The 21,354-nt window shown below is 40.6% G+C and overlaps 3 protein-coding genes across 3 annotated transcripts in view; 1 reads left to right on the plus strand and 2 right to left on the minus strand.

Moving 5' to 3' along the window:
* Positions 1–1,865: 1,865 nt before the first annotated feature.
* Positions 1,866–21,354, minus strand: part of taar1b (trace amine associated receptor 1b) — a 28,557-nt gene continuing 9,068 nt past the window's right edge. Inside the window, exon 2 of the mRNA XM_048207671.1 lies at positions 1,866–4,956. Coding sequence (XP_048063628.1) covers positions 3,917–4,915 — 999 coding nt within the window. The 5' untranslated portion in view covers positions 4,916–4,956 and the 3' untranslated portion in view covers positions 1,866–3,916. The remainder of the gene's footprint in view (positions 4,957–21,354) is intronic.
* Positions 12,255–14,581, plus strand: taar11 (trace amine-associated receptor 11). Its single transcript, XM_048207672.1, has 2 exons — positions 12,255–12,724; positions 12,990–14,581. The coding sequence occupies exon 2, from the start codon at positions 13,009–13,011 to the stop codon at positions 13,981–13,983; it is 975 nt and encodes a 324-aa protein (XP_048063629.1). The 5' UTR covers positions 12,255–12,724; positions 12,990–13,008; the 3' UTR covers positions 13,984–14,581.
* On the minus strand, positions 15,538–17,711 carry taar10b (trace amine-associated receptor 10b). The gene has a single exon (XM_048207667.1). The coding sequence runs from the start codon at positions 17,413–17,415 to the stop codon at positions 16,405–16,407; it is 1,011 nt and encodes a 336-aa protein (XP_048063624.1). The 5' UTR covers positions 17,416–17,711; the 3' UTR covers positions 15,538–16,404.

The following is a 21,354-nucleotide window of genomic DNA, read 5'->3' on the forward strand; positions in this document are numbered from 1 at the left end:
AATCAATAACTGAAAGCAATATTTTTGAAATTGGACAATGAATGATAAATGGACTGGAGAAAAGTTTAAATGAGTCATGTGCTACAAAGGATTATTTATTGGTTTGTTTGTCAGAAAAGTTTTACTTGCCCTGCCAATATGTTCACTGGCTGCATTAGCAAAAATTACACATTTATTCTTTTTAACAACAAACTGACCAGTCATGGGTGAAGTGAACATTGTTGATCATCTCCTAACAAGGCCACAAATTAAGCTCTGGGTAGATTAGATGGTAACCAAACAATCAGTTCTTGTAATCATCATGTTGGATGCAGGAGTAATGTGCAGGAATAAAGACCTGAGCGACTTTGACAAGGACCAAATTGTTATGGCAAGGTGACTGGGTCAGTTCTTCTTTGAAGAGCAAGGCTTGTGTCTTTCTCCCGGTCTGCAGTGGTGAGAATTTACCAACAGTGTCCGAGGGGGGACAAACTACAAACCGGTGTCAGGGCGTTGGGCAACCAAGGCTCATTGATGCACAAGGGCAAAGAAGGCTATCCCATCTGATCTGAGCAAACACAAGGTCTACTGTGGCACAAGTCACACACAATTTGAATGATGGTTATGAAAGGAATGTCACGACACACACAGTGCAACACACTCTGCTGCATAGCCACAAACTAATCAGAGTGCTTATGATGACCCCTGTCCACCATCAAAAGCACCTACAATGGGCACTCAAGTGTCAGAAATGGACCTTGGAGCAGTGGAAGAAGGTCATCTGGTATTGTTTTCTTTTGCATCACATGGATGGCCGTGTACATGAGCGGCATTTACCTGGGGAAGTGATGGCACCAGTATGCACTGTAGAATGATGATGATAAGCCGGTGAAGGGAGTGTGACGCTCTGGGCAATGTTCTGCTGGGAAACCCTGGGTCCAGCCATTCATGTAGATGTATATTTTGACATATTTGACCAGGTAAACCCTTTCAAGACAACAGTGTCCTGCTGAAAGCCTCTTTCAGCAGGATTATGCAACCTGCCACACTGCACACATTGATCAGGAATGGTTGGGGGAACATGATGAAGAGTTTAAGGTGTTTCCCTGGCCTCCATACTCTCCAGATCTCAATCCATTTGAGCATCTGTAGGATATGCTGGACCAACAAGTTCAATCCACGGAGGACCCACCTTGCAACCTACAGGACTTGATGGATCTTGGAACTTGAAAGTCTTGGTGCCAGATACCAGGACACCTTCAGGGCTCTTGCAGAGGCCATGCCTTGGCAGGTCGGCGCTGTTTTGGCAGTATTAAGCAGGTGGTCATAATGGTTTGGCTCATCAGTGTACAGTATGTGTGTATATATATATATATATATATATTTTTTTTTTTTTTTCTTTTTTTTTTTTTCTTCACACATACATGCTTATTTAATAATAAATAAAAATATACATTGACTGAAATGATAAAGTTTTGCCTATTCATGTGTGATTTAGTAGAAGCACAAAGTTGTTGAAACATTATAACATTTGACCCATTCTAATTAATATTTCCAAGAGTCACAAGTCTTTTGCTGCATAGAAGCAGTGGCAACACAGGGTCCAAAATATTCTTCTTTTTTACACAAAAAGATACAATCTATGCATACAAATTTTCACAATCATAATCTTGGGAACCTAAAAATATTTAATCTCACTTTTTAAAGCTATTCAAAAGAGCATAAAAGTAGGCTATGATTCTAAACTGTATATAAAAACAGTTTAGAATCAAAGGATGGTGAGGCCGATCAATGAACTGGGTGTACATGTCCTAAATGAACACAACTGATTGACTGAAGGATTCTTGTTTGTAATGAGAGGTTTTTTTTTCAAATATACCATGATAACATTTTACATTTTTTATTTCATGAAAATTAATTTAATTCACATTAAATTACATTTGCTTTTGCTTCATATCTATTGTCACATAAACACACATGCATAGGGACAAAACAAACTCCCCATACACAAACACACTCCTCTGCAGTGATGTAATGTTTTCTGTTATTTTGGTGAACAAAAGTTCCCATGAGACTTACAACCACTCCATTTTAATGACTCTCAAACATGCCTCAAAATCCAAATGTGTGAAGTCCCATCATTAACACTGTCAGTCATTAGGATGAATACAACAACAGCCTCCTCCACACTAATAACCCATCAGGTGCAGTATGACATCAGCCTGTTTACCCATAATCACCCACTGATCTTTATCCCAGGCGGATAAAGATCATGAAATGGCAGTCAAGAGACAAACAGCACACACCAGCACTTTGATCCAAACTTTCAAATCCAACAACAGATTAAATGAGTAGAGTGAAAGAGTTTAACATTATTAAGAGAGAACTAAAACTAAAATACAAACAATCATGTAACAGATGGCCTTCGACTCTAAAAACAACATAAACACAAACAGCATGAAATAATACTAGATTTAGTATTAAGTAAATCATACAGGAGTGCATTATTATAAATCATCAGCATAAATGCATTTAAGTGAGCATTATAATAATAGCACCCATGGCTATGATACCGTTTCATTACAGAAAATGTTCACTAATAAGCTGCTTTTGTTACTACTATTTTAGTTATTATCTGTTCAGACAGAGTTTGGATATCTGACAACCAGTTATTAATAGTGACTCTCTTTTGCACACTGATGTCTCTTCTGAGGTGCACTGCAATAAATTCACTGTAAAATGTAGTATTTCCTTATTCCAGCCTGCTTCAATAGCAATGTATAGCTTACCAGGGAAGCACCATAAAAACGATTTAAATCTTCTGAGGCCATATGACAAATAACAAATGCAAAAAGACATTTAAGAGCTGCCGCAGAAAGGAATATTTTTTAAATGGAAAATGCAGTCTTTGCATCACAAAACTTCAGAGGACTTGGAATGTAGTGTAGTGCACAAACTGTATAGACTATGTTTATGGTTTTTCACACAGTCAAAATTCTAATGGAAATATAATTTTGGGATAAACTATTCATTTTGAAAAAGTTTGTTCTATATGATGTTGGAACTTGACTCAACTGCAATGATGAATATGAAATAGCATACATGAACACTGCTGTTACTATTACTGCCATGTATAGTATAAGGTACGGCAAGATGTTAAGAGTATTGATGTGCACTTTTGAAACTGCTTCGTGACACGAGACTTTGACAGTTTGATACCCGCTCCGAACCACTGTTTTGAAACAAAAGATTCAAAACTGTGGTTCGGAGCAGGTATAAAACTGCCAAAGTCACGTGATTTAATCAGCAAGTGAGGCCTCGTTATGTCACAGCTGTTTTGGAAAATTTCAGAAAGGTTCACTGCTAGGGGGAGCAATCTCAATTTCGAATTTCAGGGTCAAATCTATAATGTCTTTGTTACTTTGGAATATAATTCTGAAATAAATTTATTTGGAAATGTCCAAATTAATAAAAGAACATATAATACAGACATTACATATTTAATGGTGTTATGAGATTGCATTTAAAAAGAAATCAGGAACAGTGGGAGAACACTGGGTTTAACGTTTTTCTTCAGCCGACAAAGTTTAAATCCTGTCTGGCTAGCGCGCTTCCCATAATGTTTAAGCATTAGGTAAGCAGGCGGAGAGTAGGCGGTCTTTTGCGGCTGTTTGAAATGCATTCGACCACATGAGAGTCTACACTAGGAAAGCAATCCGGTCAAATGTGTTTTCGACTACCTCTGGAAGTGGTCAAAAGCGGACAAGCTCAAAACATTTTACACCCCGTTTACACCTGTGTTTAGCGTCGTCCACTTGCGATTCAATTGACCAAAACGCATCTTAATACCAGGTGTAAACAGGGCCTTTTGGAAGCAAATTAATTGGCCCAAATGATTTGTAGTAAGAGTAGTATGCTATTCCGAATTAGGCATTAGTTACAAGTATAACTGTTTTCTGCTGCTATTGTGTTGAAATATTTTCCCAGTTACTATAATCCTTACAGCTTTTCTGAACCAAGAATACATGAATGCATAAATAAAAGGATTTAAGGTGGAATTAACATAGCCAAGCCAAACAAGCGCATCAATCAGCATCGGGGGTGTTGCGTAGCCAATAAAAGGATTCAGGATGTTACAGAGGAAAAAGGGAGTCCAGCAAACCAGGAAAACTCCAACCACGATAGCGATCGTTATTGTAGCCTTCTGTGCCTGACGTTGTGTGCTTCTCGATGAATAACTTTTCCTCAGCTGGTTCAGCTGATGACTAATAGATCTCGCTTGCTTTTGGGCCACCATGTAGATTCTAGAATAGATCCCAATAATGACGAAGCCGGGGATGTAGAAGGAAACCAGGGAGGTGACCACCGCCGGACCGTGACTAAAGAAGACGTGGCATCCTCCCACACAGCGTACATGTGTTTCATAGAAGTCCTTACCGCCCTGAAGGTTGAGCTCGAAGAAGGTAATCACGTAAGCGAATATGGCAGGGATCAGCCAGCTGGTAGAGAGCATTACCAGCACCGTTGGAAAACCGATGCAGGAATGATATGTTAGTGGGCAACACACGGCGCAACAGCGCTCAGCAGACACACTCACGAGGTGGAAAATCGAAGCGGTGCTGAGAGTAATGTCAATGCATGTGTGTAACTTACACAAGAAATCACCAAAGTACCAACAGCCCTGAATGGAACGAGCAGCACTCAACGGCATTACAAACAGCCCGAGCAGAAAGTCACACAGAGCGAGAGACAGAATCAGCTGGTTTGTTGGTGTGTGGAGTTGCTTGAAATGCCCTATGGAGATGATGACCAGTAAATTCCCAATGACGGTCACAAAGGTGATCAACATCACGGCGATGAGCATCGGAATGTGGACGCTGTACGGTCGTACATACTTCCCACAGGATCCATTCAAAGCCTCATAACAGAGATCCATTTTATTGTTTGGTAGTCCATTCAGCTTGACCCTCGATGAATCTGTTAGATGAAGCAGAAACTCATGAAAACAAATAGTCCCATGGAATATGATGGGCTAGTTTTAGTCTGTTTAATTCAAATAGTTCTGCTGACATTTGTACCATCTACATTGTAAAACGGCTATAAATAACGGCATGGTTTACATTAAACTGCTTTCCCAAAAAAACATTTTTTTCCCAAGGGAGAAATAAATTGTCCTGAATTTTCCTTTTAAGGAATTTCAATAGAAGAAGCTACTATAAACAGTAGTCTCTCTAAGCAGCAAATTTTCTCATAAAATAATAATAGAGACTTCCTCCAGAAAGAACTGAATGTGTCTGTCCAGCTTCTGTTAGCAAATAAAACACATATTAAATTATTCCACCTGCTTTATACACCTAAAGGGGCAAAGTCCAAGCAATCTGTATATGTATTTATCCATGAGTCATGTAAGAATAGCAACTGTGACTAAGTTACATGTGCATGTGGACTACAAGAGGAAACAGCTGCATATTAAGAAATCAATACAGAAGCTCCATTCCCATCTCCATGAAAACAAAGGACAGTTAAGAATTTCAAAAGCACGGCCACAATTGACTGGAAGCTAACTTGGGTGTCCTAATGAACATCTTTAATTTGTTAATTATTTTTAGGGGGACACTATTGTATATAACTGTGGTATATAGATAGACATCATTTGTATACCATTATTTCTTTCCAAAACAACTTGCAACCTTCTACTTGAAAAAAAAAAAAAAATGCAGCAGAAGGCCCTGCTGCCACAATAAATGATTGGAAATGTTCAAATGCCACCTCATAATCCAGCAAAAATAAGTTATTTTTTCAGCAGTTTTTTTCTGTCATGCCTTAGTTTATATTAGTTCATTTTCTCTTATTTAAGTCTGAAGACTAAATCTCCTTTTACATTACAGTGATCTCATTCAATATAGCAACCTGATACTTCACCCGTGAACAGTTTGCTCTTAAAAGCATGAAATGTGTTTTCCCATTTCCCTTTCAAAAGGGAACTCCACTCTGCGTTGACAGAACGCATTGGGGAACCGTCATGTGACCCAGGTGTCGAAAGCACTATCCAACAACTCCAATTCCTATTGGCCGGCGACAGCCTATGACGTCATACGGCGCGACCCGGACGTATAAAGGGAGCGTCTGGAGAGACAGTCTCTATCTTTTTCGTCTTTCGGGACTGTTCGTGTCGTTGCACTGTCTGTTTCTCCAAGTGAGTATTCCCTGTTGAGCTATGTCTGAGGACAAAGTTAAACGTTTTAGGAAGTGTCCAGATCCTTGCCCGAGGTTTCTGACTCCGGAGGATCCTCACACCCTATGTGTTATTTGTCTGGGAAAAGAGCATGCACAGGCAGCGTTTGAGAACGCTGGCTGTGTGAGTTGTGAGGGTTTTCCTATGAAAACGCTCCGTTCCCGCCTGGCTCTCTTCTCGAGGGGAGAGACGTCAACACCTGTGCCCGGTGGATCTGGTCCCACTCGCACTGAGGCCGAGCGGCGGCTGCATTCATGGGGCTCACAGGTGGAGCTCGCCGCCAAGTTTGAGAGAGGTGTTACGGTCTCTCAACCTCGGGCAGCAGCTGGCGGGGATGAGCTTTTGGATGACGATGATGTTCTTTCTTTGACATCATCGGATCCAGGAGTGAGTGCTCTTCTGGCTGAGAGCCCCCGAGAGCAGGAGGCGGCTATGGAGGAGGAAGAAGGGACTGAGGTTGCTTCTTTCTCTTCCAAGCCCCTCTGTCCAGCATATGCCGAATTACTGGAGGTTGTGGAGCGCGGCGCCGGCAGGCTGCAGCTGCCGTGGGAGCGCGCAAGGAAAGAGCCCGCTCGCGGCAGTCTGGACGAACGGTTTCTTTCCGATCACAACCCCGTAATTCCAGTGAGCCTTCCATTCCTTCCAGACCTGCATACTGAGGTTAAGAAGGCATGGAAGAACCTGTATTCGGCCAGAATTCATCTGCATCAGCGGGGGAATTGCGCTGATGTGGAGGGATTGGGCCAGTACGGGTATGTGTTGATGCCTCCCATTGACGAGACGTTCGCGAACTATCTCGCCACGGGCAGCACACCGACACTTAAAGCTCCGGTTCTGCCGTCCAGACCCCTTAAAATGACATCTCGTCTGAACGGCAGAGCATATGCTGCTGCAGGCCAGGCTGGTGCTGCTTTACACACTATGGCGGTGTTACAAGCATACCAGGCTGACCTGCTGAAGGACCTGGATCAGGGGCAAGGTTTGTCCCCTGAAGCGGTGGCTGAGTTGCGCCAGACCACAGATCTTGCTCTCCGGGCCACCAAGCAGACGGCCGCCTCGATTGGAAGATCGATGGCGGCTATGGTGGCCACGGAGAGACATCTGTGGTTAAACATGGCGGACATCGGGGAGAAAGAAAAGGGCTCTCTCCTCGATGCCCCGGTCTCGCCATCTGAGCTTTTTGGCGGCTCCGTTGAGGCGGTAGTCGGAAAGTTCAGGGAAGCGAGGGCACGCTCTGCAGCATTTAAGAAATGCATTCCGCTCAGGTCTGATTCTGGGCCCAGACGGCCGGGAGGCTCTGGCCCGCCTCGAGCCGAGGCTCAGAGGCAGGGTCAGAGATCCAGTGTCGCCGCTCGAGTGCCTCCTCCACCACGGAGTAAGTCGCAAAAGCGGCGGGATGCAAAGAAAAGGAGAGGTGATCGATCACCGGCGCGATCAGCACCGCTGATCGATCCCCTTTCTTGGCGAGGGGAATTTGTTAAAAATTTCCTTCGCCCCTTTTCTTTGTCCTCCCGGGATACGTTTTTAACTGTGCATGTTCAGGATATAACACCTTTGAACAGTCTATGATGAAATTTTTTCTGAAGGCCCGCCTTCTGGCTTGATAGTGAAAAGGTTCACGGGTTTACGGAACCAGGGATATCGTTCTTCCCCTTTGGTAAGGATTGAAGACGGAATCTTTGGTCTGCGAGCCACGGGAAGGTAAGACGGGGTCTATTTGAAATTATTTAAAAATTTGGCCTTGTTTTTATTCCTGTATCGTTTCCTGAATGTGTAACAGTAAAGAATTAGGGGTTCTTTGGGCAGAACTGGAGTGTGAGATTAACTGAGCAAGCCACATAATGGCTGCCGTTCAGTTTTTTTCTGTATGTTCAGCCAATCGGCTATCTTCAGTATAGTTTGAGCTGGCTCTCTTCACTTCAGTTTATTTGCGGCGGCCTTAGCAGGCTGCCTGTCATTTGAGCTTGATCTTTGATATTTTTCTCTCTGAAAACAGTTGGTAGAGATCGGGCTTGTTATAGCGCCTGTTGTTGTGATAGGCCTGTACCTGCTGGCCAGGCTAGGGCTAGTTTGCGTATGGTATATGTGAAGTTAAACCCCCATATGTTTTCTAGTTTTGGCCTCCTCCTGAGGGAGTGGCCGGTATTTGTTTGCCCAGATTGTCCCCTTACTTATGTAGGTGCAATCATGAGTTTAACAGCTAGGTTGTAGACTGTTTTATTAAAACCTGATGCTGTTCCTCAGGTGGTAGGCCCTTATCTTTGAGCAGATAGTGTTGACAATTTATGTTTGCTAGGCCCCACTCTCTAGAACTTTCATGCTGTGAGAAAAATGTTCTCTTCCGAGCTACTTGATTTCTTTCAAGTTGAGTTGACGATGCATTTAGCTCCGTCCTCTAGGCTTGGGGCAGATTTGAGGATCTGTGGTAGGGATATATTTTTCTCCTTTTTCTTAAAGCATGCACATCAAAGTTTCCTTTTGAAGTTCTAGACGTTTGCCCTACATTTGTATGGGAGCTTAATATGCTGCCACAGGTTGACACCTGCTTATGTATAGTAGGCCCTTTTTGAGAAAAGCTTGGCCTCTACCTAAGTGTTTGGTGACAGCTATATTGCATATACGGTGATTGTAGGCTAGTTTGTTCAGCCTCTTTCTGGTTAACAATACTGTTGTGTTGGCTGTTTAATGGATATCAGTTGCTCACATACTGTTTTGTTTTTAACACTGCTTCAGGCCCTGCAGCATGTTTGTTTGAGGTGGTAAGCTTAATTAGCCTCCCTGAGACCATGCTGGTTGTGTTGGTTCCCTTTAGTCACAGAACTTAGGGTACTTTGCCTGTTTGGAAAGTGTAGCCTAGCACGGGTAGTAGCTAGCTTCCCATAGTTGGTATGTTAGAACTGGTTCCCTGTAGCTTGGTTCCCTGGAAAACTCACGAGCTGGAGCCACGTGTCATTGAATCGGCAGGCCCCTTCAGGCCTCCTTTTTAGTTTACATGTTGGCACAGATTGTGTTTTTTCTGTGCGGCTCAGTATGAGATGTCAGTAGTGAAACCTTACTGAGGTTTGGTTTAACCTATTGTTGCCTCTTTTGAGTCGATGATTCTAGCTGAGCTAAGAGCCACCTAGGGTTTAGGTTGGATCTTGTGCTCCTGGAAACGGCCACGAGACTTATGCCATGTGTCCTGAAGGATGCTAAGCCTGTGGGCCGCCTTTTTTGGATACATTGGTGTTTGTTTAGGTGTATTTCTCTCTGAGAACTATTTCTATACACTTCATTGGCCAGGGGCCCAAGTGGTAGATTTAACCCCCTCTTTTGCGGGTTGTTTACCAGGCTTGGGACCTAAACACTGCCATGAGCTGATGCCACGTGTCTGTTGAGGTTATAGGCCTTCCAGGCCTTCCTTAATACGTGTTGGCGTATGTTGTACTCCTCTTGCTTAAAGAGTAAAAGGTGCTTTTACTGAGTACACTGCTTGTTGGATTGTGTTGGGTGGTTTATCTTAAGAGCACTGTGCAGCTTGCTATTGCTGCCATGGAAGTTGTCTGTCTGTCGCAGGCTTAGACAGATGTTCAGAATGGTTTTATCAGAAACAGGCCTCTTTCTGAAGTTTGCATCTGTTTTTATAAAACTGTCTTCATGTTGTAGTCCCTCTCGGGCCTCCATGAGTATGTGCTCTTGGCATAGTCTACCTGTTAGGTGAGCTCTACGCTCCCCCTTGGGGTTTGTAACAGTGCTTAGCTCCCTAAGCTGATTACGATGGTTAGGCCTTGATCAGGCCCCATCTTAAGAGTCAGCCCCAGGCTGGTTTGTGCTCCCCTTTTCAGGGTTTTCAGCGCACAGCCTCCTCAGTGCGTTAATTAAGCACTGGGTGGATCCTAGGTTGAGCGGATTATCTCCCCTCAATATGAGGGTTCATAGCACTCAGCTGAGTTCTGCTCTCCAGGATGCTCGTCTCTACGCGTGGGTCTGAGCTGGTTTCTGCCTTTCTGCAGTCACTCTTACCTACTATCTTCCTGAAGAATGCGTTTTAGAGGCTCTGTATTCAGACAGGGTTGGCCTGAACTGAGTCTGTTCCCAGAGAAGACCAGGTCGGCCTCCCTGGTGGCAATGAGGGTGACCCTGTTCCCCTCGAGAGTGACTGGCCGAGGTTCCCTTTGGTTCCTTGGCCACATTCCCTTAAAGGGACCACTTTTCTTTGCGGAAAATGGGGTTCCGGACGCCTTAGCGATTTCTTTAGGCTCTATTTGTTAAAAGGGAAAGGTAGAAGCCTTTTGGAAGTTCAGCTTGGGCTGTTGGCCGAAGGGAATGCTGTCACTGACAGCCTGGTGTGACCCGAGGGGGAGTTGCTGGGCAGTTTGAGAACTGCCTGGAGGCCTTTGCCTCAGCCATATTTTTTGGCAGGCACTCCCCTCCAGCATGGCGGCGTGGGTATATCGTTCCCCAATGCGTTCTGTCAACGCAGAGTGGAGTTCCCTTTCGAAAGGGAATGTCTCAGGTTACGTATGTAACCATGGTTCCCTGAGAACAGGGAACGAGACTCTGCGTTCCTTTGCCATGCTTCAGGTTGCCTGCCTTCAGAACAGTCCCTCAAGACGATAAGATAGAGACTGTCTCTCCAGGCGCTCCCTTTATACGTCCGGGTCGCGCCGTATGACGTCATAGGCTGTCGCCAGCCAATAGGAATTGGAGTTGTTGGATAGTGCTTTCGACACCTGGGTCACGTGATGGTTCCCCAATGCGTTCTGTCAATGCAGAGTCTCGTTCCCTGTTCTCAGGGAACCATGGTTACATACGTAACCTGAGACGGTTTCAAGTGGTCCAATAATTAGTCACATTGGATTTACAGTACAAATTTAAAAAAAAAAAAATTCTAGAACTGAATTCAATCTCTGAAACTGCAAGAAAGTGACATCATGACAATGACAACGCTGTTTGGCTAATGGCATCACAAGAATGCACAAAGTCTCAAAGACAGCAGACAAGGGGGAAAAAAATATTTAAAGAAAAGTCTATTTCATGATTTAAAGGGTATGTTTACATGACAACAATGTACTAAAAACGGTAAATGACTAAAAACGCTGTATTATGCATGCCAGGCCAGTAGGTGGCAATATCACTTGGTAAAGAAACACTATGGGCCCTATTTTAATGATCTAAGTGCATGGTCTAAAGCGCACAGCTCAAGTGCACTTAGGGCATGTCCGAATCCACTTTTGCTAGTTCAACAACAGGAAAAATGGTCTTAGCGCCCGGCACATGGTCTAAAAGGGTTGTCCCTATTCTCTTAATAAGTAATAGGTGTGTTTTAGGCGTAACTTGCAATAAACCAATTAGAGTTTCATCTCCCATTCCCTTTAAAAGCCAGTTGTGCTCACGTCATGGCAGATTTGCTATTTACATGGTGTAATTTGCAAGCAGAAAAAATGAATGCTTCTCTAGCGAGGAAATGGATCTGCTCGTGAGCGAGGTTAAAGTGCACGAGCAGATCATCTACGGGACAAGCCGGATTCCACCAATGCATTTTTATCTTTATGCACACAATAATAATCTTTTACAATGTAATCCTTATATTTTTAATATTTGGCATGTTTGTGTGCTGCTGCTGTGTAATAAGCAGAGTGTATGCGCGTTGTGCACCCACCTATAGGCGCATATTAGTAACATGCTAATATTACGTTTATTACGGTTTCAGTTGGTCAATGGCGCAGTCTTTTTCAGTTGTCTCAAAATAGCAACGCGCCAACAATGCGCCTGAACACACCTCGTTTTCAGATCAGCATGCCCATGGGCGCACAAATGGGCACAAATGTATTTGCTATTTAAACAACTTGGGCGCTGGACGTGAAAATGATAACTGCATCAGGCTGAAACAATCTTGCATTGCGCTGGGTGTATTATAGGGCCCTATATGTGCCTCTAGACTGAACACGTAATATGTATGCGCATGGCATCACCGTTTTCACAAATTAATGTTTTTGTAGTTTACACAGAGATGATAATTGTTTTCAAAAACTTGCACTTTGAAACCTGTTTTCAAAAGTCTGCGTTTTCAGGTCCCCAAAACATTTTTGTCGTGTAAATGAAAAGCCATATCACATAAAATCAAATTCCATTTTTAATTAAAAATAGTGTTATGTAAACGGTCCCCAAGAGTCTTTCAAAAAACAAAAATCATTAGCAAAACATACTTTAATATAATTGCATAATAACTGGACTACAAGCCAAACTGACCAATAGAAACACGCTCTTTTTTTACTCTTACTCTTTTACTCTTACAACATCTTGAGACCCAAAAGCCAATTAGGAATTCCTTGTGATCACATGACAAGAAGAAGCCATTTTTTATTGGTTCAGAGAAACACACTCTCTTTGTGAAAGTATTCAAAAGGCAAGAAAATACAGACGTTCCATCATCTGCTCAGGACATAGGAAGTCTTTGTGAAAGTATTCAAAAGGCATGAAAATACAGACGTTCCATCATCTGCTCAGGACATAGGAAGTCTTTCTGTGGTAAGATTACAAAAAAAAAGGACACACACACACACACACACACACACACACAAGACACTCACTTATCAAATTATAATCTTGTGTAAAAATAAGATGTAAATTTAGCAAGCTATTTTTATATTTAAAGTATGTAATTTAACATTAGATTTTTTTAAATAAATTTTTTAAAAGTTTTTTTATTGTCTCACTGGGTCTTTATACAGTATTTTCTAGTATTTTCTTTACATCAAAAAAGAGGCCTAATCAAGTTGTTTTCTCATTCTAGGTATCAAAGTGCCTGTACAATGACTCAACTATGGACAGTAGAGTCTTTCGGCCTTTGTTTCGAATCCCTGAATGACTCATGTGTAAAAACTGTCTATTCTCCTGTCATTCGTGCTCCCCTCTACCTCCTCTTTGTTATAACCATCATTGTGATTGTATTCGGCAACCTGTGGGTCATCTGCACCATCTCCTGTTTCCAGCAGCTCCACACACCCACCAACTACCTGATTGTCTCAATGGCTGTATCTGACCTGTTCCTGGGCAGCTTTGTCATGCCCCCCAGTATGGTGCGCTCTTTGGAGACGTGCTGGTACTTTGGAGACTTCTTCTGCAAATTTCACTCCGGCACTGATTTTACGCTGTGTAACGCGTCTGTTTTGCACCTCACGTTCATCTCAATTGACCGTTATTATGCAGTTTGTCAACCACTGCAATATCACAGCAGAATAACCACACGTGTGAGCGTAGCCATGATCCTGGTCAGCTGGTGCTTCTCTGCCTTTTTTGGCTTTGGCATCATATTCTCAGAGTTGAAAATCGAAGTAAAAAGAACTGAGGAGCTGCATGTTGCTTGCAAGGGAGGGTGTTTAGCATTGCATGGAAGGGAAATTGGAGTGACATATTCGATTGTGTTTTACTTCCTCCCTATGTTTATAATTGTCAGCATTTACAGCAGGATTTTTGTTATAGCACAGAAACATGTTCGTGTTATTAATAACTACCCTTCAAGCTCATCAGTTAGTAAAAAGGATCTGAAAGCCACTAAGACGCTTGCTATTGTCATTGGAGTTTTTATGTCTTGCTGGACACCTTATTTCATGTGCAACATCATAGATCCTGTTGTTAACCACACAATACCAGCACTATTATATGAGGTCCTAATGTGGGTGGCTTATTTGAATGCAGTGTTTAACCCTTTGATTTATGCTTTCTTTTACGGTTGGTTCAGAGAAAAATCCAAACTTCTGTTCAAAAAACTATATAAATTGTGCTAAAGGGCCTATTATGAAGTCTAGAAGCATATGTTATCTAATTTTTTCATTCTAAATGCTTTCTTATTATTTCATTAATGTCATTTCCATTGCATGTATAGCTTCTGTTTATTATAAAAATGTTTTTGAACCACAATCATTATAATTAATATAATCATTAATAAATCATTGTAATGAACTATTATACTTTTAATATACAGAATATGCATGCACTTATTCAGTCACTGATGCAAATTCCTACTGCCTTTTTATATAATTTTTTTCTTGAAAAATCTAAGATATTTAATGCTTCTTGAGCATCCAACCTGTATTTGTGTTGAAATCAATTGTGACAAGCAAAACATACAATACATAAAATAAAACATTCTGTGTGTTTTCATTCCCTAAAGATCAGCTGAGGCCTTTTGACTCATATAGCCTCCCAATCCTGTCCTATTGTTCCTAATCATATGTTGGCTATAAACCCATCTGTAGTATTTGGCACTTTCCCCATTTTCCTTAACTGCAGAGAATGTTATCACTAAATCTCAATAAAAAATATCACAATATTACTTGATAATTTGCATTTAAAAATTGTTAATTAAAAACAAATGGCCCTCTTAAATCCTGAATTATATATCACCAAATAATTTGCGATATCTAATATAAGTATTGCTATTAATAACAAAATTGTAATATGACATAATTATTAAATTAATACATGTTGCAAATAGATTTTTCAACAACTGCTATGACTCTCACTTTATACTTGTATGACATTGTATAATATTATTGCCTTCATAAAATCACAACTGGCCCCCCAGTTAAAATGGTCTAGGAACAGAACAATAGCGAATAGTGGTCCTGCAATGCTCCCCATCCCAACTTATGTGAATAATTATTATGAAGATGCAAGGGCATTGTGACAAAACTGATTAACTAAACTGATCTGTAGAAGTCCATTATACTATAATGAAATATTTCTGATTTAAATGTTGCTGCACAATTCACACTTACAAATAAGTCAGATAGAGTAAATGGTAAGTGTATTTGGCGTGCTGTCCGAGGAGAGGGCTCCAGGCCCAATATTTGGCCTGAACCCAGAGTACTTCCCCAGTATTCCTGGCTGTGGTAAGAACCAGCCAAGAATGAGGAGTCGGGGTGGTAAAGGGATGCTGAAAAGCTATGATTAGTCGGCTGGACCAGTGTGTTGTTATTGGTCAACCGCTTCCACCATGTTTCGGAAATGTCACGCCTCTTACCATAAACATGAGTTTCAATACACTACTAACACAACTCAACCAGGCCTCGCCCCTTTATTACATATGCCTTGGTCAGAAATTATTTATATTAGGAATATTGTGACGTGTTCGTTCTCAAAAGAAAACTCAAGACTACAATCGAGCATTTCAAGGAGTTCAGAAACAGTGCCTACTCATATAGAGAATAACTCCCTTTGGAGTGATTTTGTTTTTTGTAACTTTCAGACCCTTTTTCATTTTCAAACAGTACACTGAACACTAAATGAATATTAAAAAAACATAATAGACTGCAAAAAAATGCATTTCTTATTTATATATATATATATATACACACACCCACACACAGGCTAAAAATGACACAAGAACAAACTCACTTAAGGCGTTTTATGACATTATATTGCTTATTTCCTACAGTTTGTGTGACTGGGATAGACTGGATCAAGGTCATGCACTGATCATGCAGTTTTACCGGTGTGTCTCTGCTCTGCAATAAATCTTAAATATTAGTCTAAAAAATATTTTTGTGTTAGTTTCTAGGTAAAGTATCTAAAATCCTTTAAACAAAATACATTTGAGAAGAAATAATGACAATAACATATTAAGATTTGTTTTTAGATAATGAATCTTGATACTTTGTCTTGTTTCAGTGGCATTTTATTTAATTCAATGTGAAATGATACACTTCAAGATTCATTCTCCAAAACAAGTCTGAAAATCTTCAAAGTGTACTTCCTTCAAAGAGCTAGTTTTACTAAATTACAAGTCAAACAACACTAATTATAAACTCGTATCAGTTTTTGCGGTGTGGGTGAGTTATGAATCAGGATGATCAGGAAACATGGCAGATGGCCTTTATTTCTGCATTGCTGAGGCAAAATTCTGAGGCCATTAGATATCAAAATACAGTAATGTTTCTGATATTCAACAGTATTCTTGACATTTATTCAACAGTGCTTTGATCTGCCTGCATTGACACTATTCTTTAAGAGCTGCTGTGCAGCCAAATCATATACCAGTTATCACTGTAAAGCTGCTTTGACACAATCTGCATTGTAAAAAGCGCTATATAAATAAAGGTGACTTGACTTGAGAGCTAAGACGGATGATGAACAAATGCAAAATGTCATGTTGTTTCATTAAGTTCCAATAAACACATTTGGCTAGGTTCACAGTGATATCACATTTACAATAAGATTGTTCTTGAAGAATTGCTCTGAAATATTCTTCCAGACAGAATCACTCTAAATGCATGTCTGAACCAGCTGTAAAAAAAGGCATACACTATAGGATTACATGTGGAATTATAGTAGCCGACCCACAGGAACAAGTCAAACAGCAGTGGAGGTACAGAGTACCCAATGAAGGGGTCAATAAGATTACATAGAAAAAAAGGTATCCAGAAAGTCAGAAACACTCCCATAATGATGGCTAAAGTCTTAGTGGCTTTTCCCTCTTTTTTTGATTCAGAATTAACACTCTGAATGGCCTGCACCTGCCTTTTAGCCACATGTAAGATTTTCATATATATGCAGAGCATGACAACTGCGGGAACATAAAAACAGGTCAGCGACATTATGGTTGCTGCCTCTATGCTCTGAAACACCATGCATCTTCCATCACAGTCAAAGTTCTCATAGTAAAAATCTTCAATGCCAAGAATATTCAGCTCCATGAAGATCATGCCAAACCCCAGAGCAGCTGAAACAGTCCAGCAGATAATAATCATAACTAGTGTGGCCTGTGACGTCATTTTACTGTGATATTGAAAGGGGTGACATATGGCATAATATCTGTCTAAAGAAATGATACAGAGGTTTAAAATTGATGCAGTGCACAAAGTCACATCAAGACTGCTGTGTATTTTACAGAACAAATCTCCCAGATACCAGCACGTCTCGATGGAGCGCAGCATGCTGGGAGGCATCACAACTCCTCCTACAAGCAGATCGGCCACGGCCAGCGACAGGATGAGGTAGTTAGTTGGTGAGTGAAGCTGCTTGAAATGAATGACCGTTATGATCACCAACATGTTTCCTATGATTGTCACAATTGAAGAGACACTAAAAAGGATGTAGAGTAATATTCGAGTTTCCAAAGAATAGACAAACTTCTGACAAGACGTGTTACTAAACTCATAACAAAGAAAAGGCTTTTCCAGGATTCCATTTTGGCTGATGTTGATTTGCGCGTCCATTTACAAAATTCACAGGAGGTTCCCTGTTTGAAACAAGGGAGTCAAATCAGTTCCAGCCTTTAAAAATGCAACTATGTTTATGCATCTTTATGAATGTTAAATCCTCAATGGATGATAAATGCAATACTTCAATTGACCAAATAGGAATCTGCACTTAAGTGAATAAAACTCCAATCATGTTCATCTACATGGAAATTTCTGTTTCACAGACTGTCATGTTCTTACCTTTCCGTCTACAATAAAACAAAGCTATAGCGAGGGCACATTTATATTGTAGCAAAAGAGTTTCATAACAACCTCCCTCCTCACACAGCATTTGAGTTTCCAAGGTAACAGTCCTCCCACAAGTCTACAACAAATCAGCAGAAAGTGCAACAAGGCCATGTAACAGCATCTCAACAATGGCTGAATTTGGAATAACATCAACAAGGTATTTTCGCCCACAGAACTGCCGCTCACTAGACATTTTCTCTTTTTCTGACCATTCTCTGTAAACCCCAGAGATGGTTGTGAGTGAAAATCCCAGTAGATCTGCAGTTTCTGCAAAACTCAGGTCAGGCGGTCTGGGACCAACAACCATGCCATGTTCAAGTTACTTAGGCCTGGGACACACTAAACTATTTTCAAATCTTAAATGATTTTAAAACTGTGGGAGACCACAGACATAATGACAGTTTTAACCGATTTTTAGCATTATAATCTTCTGATCGCACACACTAGATGATTCAACCAGACTGCTAGACCACACACCTGATTGCAGGAACAATTTCACAGTGAGATCAAACGTGACTTGAGAAGAAAAACAAATGGAGGACAATCGACGTTGTCAGCAGGCTCTCCTGCCAAACGTTCTGCTTTACAGTGAAAAACAAAACAGAAAAAAAAAAAAAGAATATGGGTGATCTTCTTTCTCAATACTCCACTTTTGTGGCATGTTTGTGGCTGCCAAGTTTCAGCTAAAGAAACAAACAACATCCGGTAGGTGAAGCTTGCTCACTCTCATTGGCTATCGCGGGTATCAGGTCAGAGGCAGCCGATCAAGAGTCAGATCAAGAGGTGGAGCGTCCCCTATCTCAAACCAGTGCTTCCCACACATAGACTTTACTTGGGCGGGCCGCCCACGTATAATAACGGCCGCCCAAGTATATTCGGAGACACATTTTTGCTTTTATTATTTTTATCCTCTTATACTTTTATATCCGTGCAAGATAATGAAACCATCCGCGATCAATAAACTAGTCGTTTCGTACCTGCTCATTATGTGTGCGTCAGAACTGTTTACTCCCGCTAACATTCCAACAGGCGCTGCATTTTGCAAAGTCACAAGGGGGCGCTGTTGCGCTTTCTACAGGCTCGCGCAACAGCGCTTCAGACTGCTTCAAAGTGATTCTCAATCAAAGAAAAGCGCAGATTTATACCAAGCGATTGGTAATGAACTCAAGTTGATGAATTATTACAATGTCTACTTTATGGCCTAAAATGTTTTAGACGATTGTAAGATCAGCCTGCAATAGTACAGACATTTCAAAATAAGAGTTCCTTGTGTATTTCGGGCTTGTTTATAATTAAATGTCACACGCTACGTTTTTTCTTTTTCTTTTGGGCATTATTGGTATTTTGGTTACACAATAAATTGTATTTAATTTGATTTCCATTTAATTCATAGTAAATTATTGTAGTCTCCCCCACAGGAAGAAAAGACTAAGAACATTATTTGACACATATATTATTCATTTTATAAATTTTACTAGTAAAATCTGTGTCCTATTCACTGAGAGAGACAGCAAGGAGAACATGGGAAAATGTGAACCATTTAAATGCTGTAATTTTGCATAATTTACAATGCATAATAATGCATAATGTTAGTATGTAATTAAATGTATATGTTATTTAATTAAAATGAACTTCAATAAATAAAAATACTGTTAAAAATCACACATTGTTTGTTTGTCACATGTAGTAGACCATTTTTGTGCTGTGGGTAATAGGAGGATTTTTCACCCGGCTACCACCGCAAGTATATTTTAAACCTGTGGGAAGCACTGCAAACCATAAATATCAAACATGTTTCATATTTACGGTTTGAGATAGGGGATGCTCCATCTTGATTGGGAGCAGTTAAATAAACGTAATGACACAACACAATAGAGGATTTTTTGGACAAAAAATAGTTTGCGACAAGCCTCAAATAGTTTGCGACAAGCATGACTGACACACAGCTGAAGCGTGAGCACAAAAACCCGCCTCCCTCAGACAGCATGTGATCACAAATTCCGATCATGTATGATGTTTAATAAAGTTATTTAGTGCAATAAGCTGTGGAAAAGAACTCAGTGCGGTTGGTGCTCGCGCTGACTGACACATACCCAAAGCGTGTGCACAGAAAGCCTCCTCTGTAAAACAGCATGTGATCGCAAATTCAGGTCTCTTTCACATCTTATTGCTCTTGAGTAGTCAGACAGACTGACAATAATGTCAAAATGCCCATCGTGTGGAGTATTCACATTATCTTTAGCTGCATCCCTCCCAATTCAGAGGCTGAATCCTTTGAAGGCCACATTTGAAGGCTGATTGCGTCAGTGGCACGACGAAGGCTGTCCCAATTCAAAGCCACATTCAAATGTGGCCTCCAAATGCGGCCTGTGAAATGAAGGACACAATAGATGGATCCTTCGTGGCCTTTCCTTGTATCTTCAATAAGAATCAGTTCATATTTGATTCATACAGTGAAGATTATTCAGTGTTTAAGTTACACTTGATTATTCAATTTCTGTAATATTTCAGTATTTAACTACATGTTAAATAAACCTACTGTAGCTGAAAAACCTAAAGTTTTTTTAATTTGGATCTTTGCTCTATTGTATTTGTCCAGCTGTTTGTAATTTGCTTCTTTTAATTAAAAAAAATAGCTATATTGAGATATATATTGTTATCGTGAAGTAAAATTTCTCATAACGTGAAATAAGATTTTGGTCAGATTGCACACCCCTACATTAGCCTTACAAAACACTTTATAGCAGAAATTCATCAGATGTTGTGGACCCAAATTGCACTCCTTTCATGCAATGATTCAGTCCGCATTGTTTACACTGCGTTCCAAATTATTATGCAATTGACATATCAGTAACATTTCAGTAGAATAAACATTCAGATTTTAGTTTTTCTAAGAAAATGTTTGTTTGTTTATTTATCCATGTCTTTTTAGATAACTGGTATCAATCTCAGACAAAATAATTTGCCAGATCTATGGAAACCCTACTTAGAGGTTGTTCCACATTATTAAGCAATTCACAGTTCTCATGCAATATGGAGAGGAAGAATGAACTTTCTGAAGATGAAAAGCATGAAATGGTGCAATGTTGTGCAAAAGGCATGAAAACAACTAATATTGTGTGAAACTGAATGGAGATTATCAAATTATAATAAGATTTCTGAGTGATTAGAGCACAGCAGAACTCGGTCAGATAAAGGCTTATTAATGAAAGTTCCTATTAAAAAAATTAATTGTATTAAAAGGGCAGCTATAAAAAAAGCCAGTGTTGAGCAGCAAACAGGTATTTGAAGCTGCTGGTGTCTCTGGAGTCTTGAGAGCCTCACCATGCAGGCTGGCAGTTGTGTGTAAAGATGCATTTTAGACACCACTAACCAAACCTAACAAAGAGAAACATTTACAGCGGGTGTAGAAATACATTTTCAAACAGTTTTATTGCTGTGGTGTTTTTTTGCAGCATGGGATAGTGCATAGTGCATTGTACAATAGTGCGTTGTACTATGCACTATCCTCCTTTTTATACCATAGCTGAAAATGGCCAGTTATGAGCTCCACATATCTTGCAAAAGTCATTTTAATACCCTCCATCTCACTTCCCAGTATTCCAGCCCAAATCATCACCCACCAGTTCCTTGCTGACGTCGCAGTCTTGTTGGAACGTGGTGGCC

This window comes from Megalobrama amblycephala, linkage group LG11, assembly GCF_018812025.1.
Source record: "Megalobrama amblycephala isolate DHTTF-2021 linkage group LG11, ASM1881202v1, whole genome shotgun sequence".
Lineage (NCBI taxonomy): Eukaryota > Metazoa > Chordata > Actinopteri > Cypriniformes > Xenocyprididae > Megalobrama > Megalobrama amblycephala.

Coding starts and splice junctions, on each gene's coding strand:
- taar10b (XM_048207667.1), bottom strand. CDS start 17,415: ATGGACGCGCAAATCAACATCAGCCAAAATGGAATCCTGGAAAAGCCT.
- taar11 (XM_048207672.1), top strand. CDS start 13,009: ATGACTCAACTATGGACAGTAGAGTCTTTCGGCCTTTGTTTCGAATCC.